General features: G+C 41.6%; 1 protein-coding gene across 1 annotated transcript in view; it reads right to left on the bottom strand.

Moving 5' to 3' along the window:
• Positions 1-12,717, bottom strand: part of Stmn2 (stathmin 2) — a 52,423-nt gene extending 39,706 nt beyond the window's left edge. The window contains exon 1 of the mRNA XM_057791128.1: positions 12,492-12,717. Coding sequence (XP_057647111.1) covers positions 12,492-12,510 — 19 coding nt within the window. The 5' untranslated portion in view covers positions 12,511-12,717. The remainder of the gene's footprint in view (positions 1-12,491) is intronic.
• Between the last annotated feature and the right edge of the window lie 515 nt (positions 12,718-13,232).

Here is a 13,232-nt window from a genome sequence, read left to right as displayed (position 1 = left end):
TCCTCAAGTTGCTTTGATTGTGGTGTTTTATCAATAGAAAAAAGATACTAAGTATGTGGAACTTTGATTCTTAAAATTGTGGTTTAAAGGAAATATGCTTTCATGGCTTTATTTTTATACATGTGCATATGTGTTTTATTTTATACATGTGCATATGTGCTTTATTTTATACATGTGTATATGATGTGCTTTGTCATATCCTTCCCCATCATTGTCTTACTGAACTACTCAATGAGTTTCTTTTCAAAGACACTCCCATTTTCACAGCCATGTTTGTTTGATTGTGGCTCATTGTGGGTTTCTATTTCTCACCTCACTCTTATCACAAGACCACCCAAAACTACCAGAATCCCTATTCTGTCCACGGAGACTGTAGGTTGGGATTAACTAAGTAGGCTCTGGGTCAAAGTAATTTATTTCAAATTTACAATTTTGTTTCTCCTTTTTTCTCACCTGTAAAAATGTAGATGATAATCCTTGTATTGGTTTTGGTACAGTCACAGTAATAAACATCAATGCATGCTAGCCCAAAGTCATCCTGAAAGAAACAAACCTGCTACCGTGAAGATGAAGTAAGAGAATGTGAGAATGTGTCTGGCTCCAGACAAGACCCAGCTACAGCAGAAAAGAAGAGAAAGAAGAGTCTTACATTAAGAAAAAAAATCGTTTCACAGTGTAGAACCATGAAAGCAGAGGGAAGCCTGCCAACTGGTAAAAAATAAATGATAAGGAATATAAAAAGAAAAAAAAACCTATAATAGGACTACATGGCTAGTTGCCAAGTTTGCCATGGGACAATCCTGAGGAACTCAGGAAGGAAAGTTCAAGGGGAGCTGTGGAGATTGACATGGGAACCTGCCACAGTTTGTTCAGGGACAACGCACAGCAACAGTAGGAAATCTTTGGTTTTTTAGCTAATTATTCTTAGTGTCTTCATGGCTATAAAGTTTATCAAAGGTGACAAAATGTTAATGATCTGAACAGAACAGCATCATAGCTATGGACTTCCTCTGGAGAAATAGCTTCCAATTTTGATCTTTTAAAATGTGTAGCTTTAAAATTCTTTACAGCCATGAGAGACAGATATAAAAGCCCAGTGCTCCTCTCAAGTGGCATGCATGCATGCAAGTATGAGAGAGAGTGTGTGTGTGCATGCATGTGTGTGCATGCGTGTGTGTGCGTGTCTGTGCGTGTGACTTTGTCATAGGTAAGCTGTAAGACAGCTTATAAATATCACAGACTGTAACTGTGTGTGTTCCTAATTTTTTTATATGTCATTTTTGGTAAACTTTCAAAAAATACAATCCAGTTCTTTTCAAAGCTGCTTAAGTCCTCAAGTTTGAAAAATAAATTCCTCCAAAATCCTGACTTTCATCTTATTTGCTTTAATATTAGACTTCAACTCTCAAGGCTGAGAGAGAAGAAACACTCTTCTCGCTTCCTGTTTGCCGGGTGAGCTTCAGCTCTCCTGAGATTTTAAAGCGAGGAGAGTGGCTGCATTTTTCAGGGCAAAGCGCATCTCTTACAATGTGGTTTGAGTTTGTGAGGCTCTACATAATACTGGTGCTTCCACATGAAGCTGCTCCTGCTCATTATTCTATGTTTATGAGAAAGTAGGAGTATACCAGCTGAACTCTCTAGCCTGTAAAGTTGACAAAATATTGAGTTCTTTATGATCATTATAAGCCATATCTAATCTGAAACATACTTGTAAGCATGAGCCCAGATTTTTCTCAAAGTATCTATACTCACATAATAATATAACCCCTTGTTTATATACCATGCTTTTTTATAAATTGCTCTTTTGGAGAAATAGCAAGGACGCTGGAAATGGAAGTGGGAGAGCAGGGCAAACAACGAGGAGATTGGAGGGTGGGATGACTGGGCAGAAGGCAAGAGAGCTGGTGTCTGGGAAACGGTGTGTGTGTGTGGTGTGTGTGTGTGTGTACGCATGTGAGCTTGAACTCATGTGTTCTAATTGTCCTTTTTCTTACTCTTCAAGAGGCCCAAGTGTAGACTTGCATATCTACACTTTGGAGTCAATTTTAATTTCTATTGGTTTAATTGATATCTTATATTGATGAACCTTCCTGAATAGGAAAGAAGATTCAATTTTACTGATGTTACCTACATTGCTGAAGTATGATGAGACATTAATCCCAGGGAAATGTGACAGAAATAAAGATAAAAAATACACTTTTAGTTTGTCTTTCTTATTTATAGTATTTTGCCCCAGATGAAATGCATTGACTATCAAATTCTGGCCTTGCTTAGAATGGATTTGTCTTGGAGATTTACTACGTGGGCAGCTGGGTAGGATATCAAACTTCCTTCTGCAACCAGGAATTACTGAGTAGAACCATTCCCATAGCTTTCCAATGGTTGCCATTATGTGTAGAAGTTAGCATAAGAATCAAGATGTTTAATCTTTTTTTTTTTTTTTTTTGGTTTTTCGAGACAGGGTTCCTCTGTGGTTTTGGAGCCTGTCCTGGAACTAGCTCTTGTAGACCAGTCTGGTCTCGAACTCACAGAGATCCGCCTGCCTCTGCCTCCGGAGTGCTGGGATTAAAGGCGTGCGCCACCACCGCCCGGCTAAGATCTTAAATTTATTTTTTCTTAGTGTTTTCAAGACTGGCTCGGGGAATCTGAGAAGCTTGCTATCAGTTGCTCACCTAGTTCTCTCAGTGAGCAACACATAGTTAGGCATTAGTTCCCATTCTGAGACGGTGAGAATTGTATTAATACTGTAGAATGGATAAGAATTCTGCTCAGGGCTTGGTAGGGAGTGAGCAGAGCAAAGCTACATCTGTCTAATCCATGCATCTTTGTACTACTGCAGCTCCCTCTCACCTAGAACAAGCAGGTCCAGCTGCAGCACTTTTGGGAACTGAAGAGACACCTTTTCATTTCCCCAGGACTTGGCATCTGTTTGTGCTACATGGATCTATGACAGGGAGCTTTGTTTTTCTAATGTATCTCAAAAGCATTTTTCTAAATGAAGCTGTCAGCATACATAGATATTGGGCTGGGTATTCCCTTTGATCAGGATTTGATCACCGTTACCAGGGTGTAGTGCGAACAAGGAAGCCAAGTCGGCTGCAGTGAACAAGGGCAGAGCTTTCTTCTGAGGTGTGATGTAGAGATAAAGGAAGGAGCCCCCCTGCTGCCGGACCACTGGGCTCCCCTCTGGTCACTACTATGCTGCTGTGTGTTTTATTCTGGTGTGTCTCTAGACCAGTCGCAGTAGCACCATCTAGCAACTAGCTACGACAATTCATGGGTCCAGCTTGGACCCTCAGGACAGACTCTCTCACCAAAGGACTGCTGTTGCTCAGGAAACTCCAATACGTGTTTTAACCAAAGGATTCCAAGTGGAAGTAACTGGCAGCATCTCGGGGATCTCAGCCCTTCCCCCGTGATGCTCCTGTTATGCACCGACTTGCCGGAGAGCTTGGATGCTGTAACAGCACTGTTAAAATGGAGAAGCTGTCTATGCAGTTATAACTCTTGCTATTGCCTTTCTGTATTGTTATTATGTATAAGAGCTTGTTATTTTCAAAATAGTAAATTACCAAGGGCAAGTACAAGACCAATTTGTACTCTTAGGATACATGGCACAGGCTTCTGCACACAGTTGGCATTCACATACTAAAAGTATATATATATTAGTTTATGTAAGGGCTATTAAATGACATTCTTAAGTGATATTAGCTGTCAACGATTTAGGATTGCAGAAAATATACCTAGCATGTACTTTTCTTCTTTGCAAATGTTTGACTTTAGAACAGAGGAACAAGTACTAACTGTAATAAGTTTTCTATTCACATCGAATCTATATTGAAATGGATCCATATCTACCTTGGTTACCCGTGTTTTCTGGTCTTGCTGTACACTTGACTGAGTCCATTCTTCTAGGTTTAAATTTGCTCACCCTTAGTAGAGTTGCTTCTATGCTGTGTCCAAAGCACAGGGATTACATAGACTTTAAAAGGGCAGATGGTGCTTTATTGACGCCCATGGGAGGCCTGCCCTTTTTTGAATGGAGAAGTGGATGGAGGGGCGTAAATGGGAAGGGGGTTAGAGAGACGGAACAGGTGGAGAAGAGGAATAGGAAATGGTGGTAAGTATACACAAATAAATGAAAAAATTAATTAATAAAAGTTTTTTAAAAGAATGTACAAAACAAGTGAATATTTGTCCATATAGACAGATCATACTGTCTAATTAAAAATATTTATTTTATGTGTCTGGGTGTTTTGTATGCTTGTCTGTTTGTGTACCACCTGTGTGTCTGGGGTCTTGGCTTCCCTGGAACTGGATCGTTGTTAGCTACCATGTAGGTTCTGGGAATGGAACCTGGGTCCTCTGGAAGTGCAACCAGTGCTCTCAACTGCTGAGCCATTTATTAAGAGCAAACAAACAAAAGCCAAACATCCCCTAATATTCTGTGCTTATATGCTCATTTCTTAAAACTGTAAAAGAAAAAGTTTGCTTTGGTTGAAGTAGAATTAAAAGAAAAATTTTCAAGAGACAGGAATGTGGGTCTTGTGATCTGCCAGACTTGAATTGATTGGTAACTTGGAGCTGTTGTTAAGAGGATGTCAGCTGGTCACTTGCTATGGGAGCTACAGAATGGCAAAAGATAATTGTGTTGTGCTGGCCTCAATTTTAGAATATATATATATATATATATATATATATATATATATATATATATCTCCAGTTGGTTTTTTTCTTCCATGAAAGTTATGTTTCTTTTAAACTGGCAGACTGTTAGGTTTGCTGTAGGCAATTTTACTTAATAGAAATTAAACTTTATAGTTGATGTTCATAGAAAAATAAAATCTTCTAAAAAGAGTAAAGAAACTACTAATCACAATAATATATTCTTTAAAATATCTCTTATAAAATGTATTTTGGGGATAAGATTTAAGTAGATTTAATCTAAGTATCTTTATCTTGACATAAGGACATTTAATTGACTCATAGGTTCACAGTGTTAATGAACTGTCTTTTTCCCAGGTTCTTGAACAACTGAGACCACGGTATCGTTTCCAAGACCCCAAGTATAATTATTGCAGAAGGATAATTTCCAAGTGGATTTTTATAAAGGCAATGCAGTATGACCCAGCAAAAATGACATCCAGTATTGAAACAATCCATTCTTAATGTGTTAAGACCATAATTATCTATTTGTTGTCAAAAGGCAAATTTTGGAACTTACAATTTTCCTAAGGTCAACAACACTGTAAATAAACAAATTCTTAGGGATTTGGTTCTGCTTCATAGCACGACATGGTGCTTCTCTCAGGCACAGGCCCTGGACGTGCTGTTTCCAGGTGACTAGCACAGTGAGTGCCAAGATGCATTAATTAACCTTTACATCGACATAAACGTGTTTTGCAAGAACAAATGTACACAAAATGTTATCTTTAATCATGACTAATAAAAATGGGTTATTATAAACACAGGTTTTACTGCTGCAAATGTCTCCTTGACAAATGACAAGGCCTGATTCTTTTATTAAAAATAATTTAAAAATTTGCACCAGGGAGTCAGAGCTTTCCCACAGATCTCCTGCCTGTCTGCTTCTGAACTAGGAAGATAATCTTGAAATAATGTAGAGTTTTATTAAAAGCAGATGCCTAGGCTCTATTTTTTTTAATCCACTTTCTTTTGTAAAATTAAAGATTAAGATTAACTGCCTGGGGTCTGTGGAAGGAGTGAAAGATACAGTTTGCTTGCACCAGAAAAATGATTCTTTAAGCAACACTCCAGCAATGTTGATTGTGGGACTAAAATCTCACTCCAGGTCGTCAGTTTAAATTTCTGTCATCTCCAAATGTTATTTCTAAAACTGCCAGGATTAAGCACTTAATACACACCACCCCTGTATTGCTGTCTTAACATTCCTTTCTTAAAAACAATACAAAACAAAACAAAACACAGATTTAAGTCCCCTAAACGAAGGACATATTCGCACCTGCAACAATCTAAAGCGGCAGTTCTCAACCCGTTTGTCTGGACCCCTCTGGGGTCTCCTATCAGATATCCTGTGCATCAGATATTTACCTTATGATTCATAACAGCAGCAAAATGACAATTATGAAGTAGTAAGAATTTTTTTTTCTTTTTTTTTTGTGATTGGGGGTCACCACATCATGGTGGAATGTATTAAAGGGCTGCAGCGTTAGGAAGGTTGAGAACCAGTGATCTAAAGTTTTCCAGCTTCCAGAGACCTGGGAAGACCTGGGATGAGATGAAAACAGTAGTAAAGCCAAAGGCCAGCCTTCCCCCAGTATTGGGCTGTCACTGCATTCTGCCATTTGCGCCAGTTTTTATCTGGGATAATATTTTTAATGCTCTATTTGAGACATTTTGTGTTTAGTGTCATTTCTACAGGGCAGAATTTCCAGAAATGTAGTAATGTCTTCGTTGTCACCACTTCATGGGTGAACTGACATATGATATTTTGATGATATTCCTTAAAGACCTATTTTTTTCCATTCGAGACCAACTTTCTTAGGAAGGTAATACTGAATAATGGAGGCCCCTTATTGACTTAAGAAAGCAAGAGAAAAATTATTTATTTAATTTGTTTAATTAGGTTCTAACAGTATAGTCCAGGCTGGCCTTGAACCTACAACCCCACCTCAGCATCCTGAGGGATGGGATTGATAGGCATGTGACACCATACCAAACCTAATCTGTTTTCCAGTATAGAGGCATTAAAACCCGGTGAATCCTTAACACTTCTCTTTTTATTCAGAGTCCAGGATCAATACTCTGTTGGAATAATCTGGTATGTAATAACTGCATAAATACTAACTTCGGTCTGGCTTATTGCTGCTTTACTTTATTTCCCGTATGGACTATACATGCCGAGTTAACTGTCTAGTAAATTGTGCTTTATCCTACAAAGGCTCTTGGCTGGATTTCTGTTTTGCATATTATTTGAGAATAACAGTAATCTAGTATAATCTATCATTCCATTTTCCTATTATCCCTTCTTAACTGTGCCACAAGCTATGTTCTTTTCATAGACACATTCACACACAGAGCCAAATTCTTACTTCTCTCACAATTTCTCTTGAAAGTCTTCTGTTTAGTTTTTTAATATAAATATATTGGAAACAATCTAATTAAGAAAGAATGATGGCACAGAATACATCATCCTCTGAGGAATTAAATCCCTGTGCATGAGTTTGGAAGTGAAATATTCTGTAATTCATTGCCACAGGTTTAAAAGTCCTAAGACATAACATTGGAGTTCCTATGAGGGTGTATGCATGCCTTAGCTTTGTATTCTAACCATAGTAGCTCAGTGGTCAGAACTGGCATCATTCAGCAGGGTCTCAGAGTTGAAGATTCGCCTCCAGCCAGTCCTACCCCATAAGAATCTAAACTACGATGAAAACTATACTAGAATTTGAGAAACACCATAAGATGAAACTATTAAATACCTCAGAGGTAGATTATAGTTATGTAAAAATATATAAAAACAATTTTCCTTTTTTGAACATTGAAAGTATTTACTTTGATAACCATCAAAATTAGTTTATACTTATCTGTTTCTTCTTCCTTAAAATGGATATCAGTTATTTACTAGACCAATAAAGCTATTGCGAGGTTTTAAGACTAATTGTTCAACATCTTTCAGGAATCAACAACTCTAAACATAAATACTTATAAACATATCATGTGTAAATCCTTATTGTTGAAAACACACAAAAAATTATTGGACTGGATTTAAAAAGGTAAATCCTCTTTGAAAATCTTCTAATATGGGAAAGCAGTTGTGGTCAGGTTGGGTATGGCCCTCAGGATCACGTTTTCCTGCCCGCTTTACTTATATCTGTTGCAGCTTCCTCTAAGGTGGAGATTCTGACATTAGGGCTCTGCCCAGCATGCAGCTTATTTAAATAAATGAATAAGTAAACATGATCTTAATTTATGCCTTTACTTACAAATTAAAACATCTGTTCCTAAATAATTTTGCTATTACCACTGACATTTTCTACCATTTATGCCACGTACAACCCCAGAAGTAACATAAATGATATAATAATTACGCTGTAATGAAACTGGAAAGAAAGATCATAAGGGACTAATTCTCCAGGGCTCTGCCAACTTGTAGATTACAGTCACTCATCTCACCGTGGAGATGTAGATGCCCTTCTCCCTCACTGGGGGAAAGCATGGCTTTGCTTTATTAAATCAACAATTGAATGATCCCAATAAAAAGAAAGATTTTATTGAACAGTTAGTGTTTGAAGCCCATTTGAAATCATTCCTAGAGAAACTGATTGCCCTCTAGTGGGGTAAAAAGATACTGCAGACTCCTTGGTCTCCGATTGAGAGAACCAGAAAGCAAATAGCTCTGTCACTAACTAGTGAGTGTTTTCTTGTGAACCGCCACACTTCACAGATTGTTACAGATTTCATGGTAACAATTTGTGTTTTTTCACAAACAAAGGAAAACTGGGGAGAGCTGGGGTTAACTATCAGTGTGGGGCTGGCCACACCCAGGGCTGGATTTGTGCTGTTAGCTGTCACATGCTCTGTCTGAGACCAGTTTTATCTAGCTGTGCGCAGGCAACTAGCTACTGGAGGGACATGATCATGAAATCCATCTTAGTTAAAAGAATAAAAACATCAATGGATTGAATAATAGCAATTTTCCTGAAGATATACTGCATTTATCAACGAAAAGACATTTGAGATGAATTCACCTTCCATTTTATATTTAGTAATTTGGGTTTTATGTAAAAATCTTGCTTGATAAATATCATTAAATAATCACAGAACTAAGTAACTATTTTGATCCTAAATTACAAAAGGAAACTATTTTATTATATGAACCAGCTTCATGACATCCTGGAAGGAACTCCTTGTAGCATTTTTTTTTATCACTGACAATGAGAATTTGATTAAAGTCAAACCGTGCCAAATGACCTAAGGCTTATTCTTCTAACTTAATCCATAAACAATTAAAAATTTAAAACCAAAAGTAATGATAACACTTTTAAAGACAAAAAGTTAAATTATGCTAAACATTTTAAATGGTTAAGGAAGTAGCAACAGTTCTAGCAGAAAGCATGCCTCTTTTCTCTCGTCATAGAAAATTTACCCGAGATCTGTCTGTAAGTCAGTGCAAAACCGTTTGGAATTTTGGCCAAACAGAGGTCAGGATTTTAGTTGTTTTTTAAAATTACAAAGCATTCAGTATTAACGATCATTTTGAAATGGACTTTCCGTCATAGATTTCCATCACAGTACAGGCAATGATCCCCTAATACACAACACTGTGCCAGCGACTGGCGTGGTGCTTCCCTGGGCGTAGCAAGCTTGCTGCCGCCCACCCAACTAGTATGAGTTAGATATGTGAAATCAGTTAACAAAGCCCCGTTTATTTCTTTCAGTCCCCTCACCCCGACATCCTTGTAAAATCTTCAGCTTTTTATTTCTAGTTATGCATGCATCAATTTATACTGCGGCTCCATTTGAGAAGAGAGTAGGCAATACGTACTTAGCACGAGCTTACTGAATACACTATTTGTTTAAGGAACCAGGAGAAAAGCACTTGCCTTGTACATAAGTTGATTATTCTTTGCAGTTGGGATGTTTTAAAAAACAAAACCCAAAACCCAAAATGGCACTTTTCTCACTGCAGAGGTAGTGCTTCTTTTCACGTTCACTAGTGCAGCCTAAGGCAGAAAGACCTTTGCACCTGTCATATGCGGGGTGGGAGTTTCATTGGTTGGTGGTTACCATTTCACGATCCTTGTTTCTGGGTAGAATTGAGACTGTATCAAAAAGCATTTATAAAAGCAGATTTGGGGGGAAAGAATAAAAATTGTGTGCAAAATCTATACTTAAATGTTTATAGATGTACCCTCTTGTGGATTATATATGATTATATTATATATAATTTTTGCCCATTGAAACCACAAACAATTCTGTGGAGAATTATTCAGCGATCTTTGGCGCACGGGAGGCTGTCCTTAGCAAGTACCAGCACAGGCGTCCCAGTCTCATGAACATACAACAGCGAAGGGAAGCCAAAACGTATTTGCTTGATAGAAACTTGAATAATAGGAGACAAAATCATCTTTGGGTTGTGGGTGGGGAGGAAATGGAGGCGAAGATGATCAAGAAGAATTAGTGGCAAGGGGTTTATCAGTATCAAAAGGACCAGCATCCTTTTTGAACAACCGAGACTAAAAAGAGAGTGAATATTGGAATAATAATCAGGGTGACTTGGGATCACAGTTCTGGTGATGAAGAGTAACTAGCCAGTTGTCTGCAGCTGAAACCTCTTGGTGGGAGTACAGTGCATTAAGATCACCCCAACCCACATCAGAAGCCCTCTGGACAGGCTGATTGACTGCGAACCGTAGCAAGCGGGAGTAGCTCAGGACACTGCGCAGAACCTTCTCTGGGATGCTCCTGCGGGGGAGAACGCCCAGCTCCGAAAGGCGAGCGCTGCAGGGCTGGCCGCAGTCCACGCGCGGAATCACCACGTGCGTGCCAGCCTGGCTCGCCACTCCCGGTCTAGCAGCGAGGGGTGGGGCCGAGCCACGCCCCACTGGAGGACCCTCAATGGGGGTCTCTTTCCTGCAACACAGTGGACCATGGGCTTAGGCTGAGGATAAGGTCCCTGGGCTCTGTGGGCTGTGCGTGGGCGAGGACACCTTCTCGAACCACAGAGAAGGGGTCACCTCTGTGGTCCAAGGCTTGGCAGGGCGCGGCCGCGTCTTTGTGTGGCCGGGCGGGGCTCGCCTTTCTGCACAGCCACCCCTCCGCTGGGAGGGGCTTGGCGCTGCGACCGTGAGCTAGGCCAGGTGTCTGCATCCCCGGAGGGGTTCAGGGCTGTTCTGGGAAGCAGGGCTTGGAAGAAGGGTGTCTGTGCTGCAGACTGTTCAGGAGCCCCACCCAAATTCATGGTCAGTCAGCCTGGAATCTGAATCTGCGGGGTTACGCGGACAGGGTGGGGCAGGGCAGGGTGGAGCCAGTCCACATCCTTTTTCCCTGCTCCGCAATCAGAGCCGGGCATGGGGGAGGGGAACTTCCAGTCTCCTCCTGGGTGCAGGCCCCTCACAGTCTATTCACCCTTGGGCCACGCACGCGAGGCACAGGACCTATTCAGAACGAAGGCTCTGGATCTGGAATCTCCTGTGGTTTTACATAGCTCAAAAGACTTCCTAATAATTGGCCCTGTCCGACCCACAAAATGGAAATTGCACGTGGTTCCTCTTAAAGACCTTGACCTCTTTTGCCTTTTATCATGTTCACACTTCTTTATCTGTATTATTTTCTGTACAGCCTTCTAGGTTCCCCTAAACTTCTTCCCCCGCCCCCCGCCCTGAAACGACCTAAGGAGTTTGGAGTAACCCTTTTTTCTTTTTACCCTTTTCTTTTTGCTATTAAGTCTGAATATCCTATTTAATGTGGTTCTGAAAAATATGTTAACCCACTCTCCTCTAGCCCTACTGGAGAACAATGAGGCCAGGGTGCGGCAGCCGAGGTTAGCGGTCAGGTCTCTGGCATAAGCAGGCTGCTAGTGTGTGCACGGGGCGTGGTGGGGCTCCTCTGTCCCCGCGGGGCTGGGTTCTCTGGTGTCGCGCTGCGCTCCCCACCCGCCCCCCTTTCCACTGAGAGCTCGCAGCTAGGTCAGGGTGGAGACCGCTTGACTCCGCACAGGGTGGGGCGGTCCGCACAGTGCGCCCAGCGCTGCAGGTGCCCCCTCCCCACCCGGGGGACAGTATCTCCACACACAAAGAAACCCCACCCCGGCGTCTTGGGAGCCTGGTCCCTCTACCCCTCCCCGCCTCACACACTTCTCCGCCCCTGCAGCTGCCCATCCCTGCCCTCCACGCCCTCTTCCTCCTTCCCCTCCCTCTCCCTAAAACAAAGAAGCTAAGGTCTTACCCCACCCCTCCGGCCGCTTACCTCCCCGCACCGCGCCCCAAGAGTAGCGGTTTTTCCAACAGAGACAATACCATTAAATGTGTCCACTCCCCTCCCCCGTTCCCACCCATTGCTCAAACCGCCCGGATGGGACCGCTTTGACTTTGCATTTTCTCTTTTCTCCCAACCTCAACCCCTTCCCGTTCTATTTTCTTTATAAACTACAGAACGAATATAAGACGTTACAAACCACTTTCTGAAATGTCCCTTCATCTCACTGAAGAGTTAAGGTAGCCCCCTCCCCTCCCATGGCATTTTAATTTTAAATATGGAAGTAGAATAAAATTCTTACCCATCGGAGGCCAGCTTATCTACGTCTATCTTTTAAAAAATAAATCTTTTGCTTTAGGTTTTCAAAGACCCTCTCGTTACCCTCTCATCTCCTCCTCCTGTCTTCGACCTTTCCAGATCCCGTGTATCATGAATGTCTTTTCCTTTATAAAATACCTCTCAATGTCTTCAGGGCCCTCAAAGAGAAGGGCTTCTGCTTGAGCTTGGGGAGAGAGAAGCGCGATTCTTACCCATTGCTGTTTTAGCCATTGTAGGGATGTGCACGCGTGGAGCGGTGGCGGAGGCAAAGAAGGGTCCTGCTGTAGACGCGGCGAGAGCGAGAGAGGAGTCTGAGTAAGGCACTGAGTCTGCAGAGTGGGACCGTGCTAGAGAAAGAGCAGGAGGCAGGAGCCTATGAATAATTATCACGCAGAAGCTCAAGCAGATTGGCTCCCAGGGTCCCCTGACATGACTCCCGCAGAGTCAGAATCTCCAAGCATTAAATATTGATCGGCCAATGGTGCTGGAGTACAAAGTACCAGAATGCAGTTTGAAATGGAAATCAGTCTCTGCCTGGAAGCTCCCCCCATTTTAGAGCCTGATAGTACAGTCCAAGTGGAGTGGCGCCTTAGCCTGGAAGCCTAGGAGCTAAGGACTGGGCTGTGCCTACCTGTACCCAGGAGGCTATACTTTGCTCAAACATGTGTCATTGCATAGACTGACAAGGAGAAGGGAAAGTCTCAGGGGTCTGAGAAGTCATCCCAATGCCCAGTCGAGAGAATCTGTTTAAAGCCCGTGTTGTTACCTTTTCGTGTTTTCTCTTTCACCTTTGGCCCTGTCCTTGGTGGATGCTGACCTCCCTAAAAGATAATGGACTTCCCAAACCAGCCCATGTCTGGCTGCTGTGGCAGCTCAGGAACGACCAGGGCTACTGTTCTTTCCTCCTTGTGCAGTTGGACTCCCGAGTCCATGAACTCAGGAGAGTCTCATAG

This window comes from Chionomys nivalis, chromosome 16 (assembly GCF_950005125.1).
Source record: "Chionomys nivalis chromosome 16, mChiNiv1.1, whole genome shotgun sequence".
Taxonomy (NCBI): Eukaryota; Metazoa; Chordata; class Mammalia; order Rodentia; family Cricetidae; genus Chionomys; species Chionomys nivalis.
The sequence above is the reverse complement of the archived record's forward strand: the minus strand, read 5'-3'. Positions and strand labels throughout refer to the sequence as shown.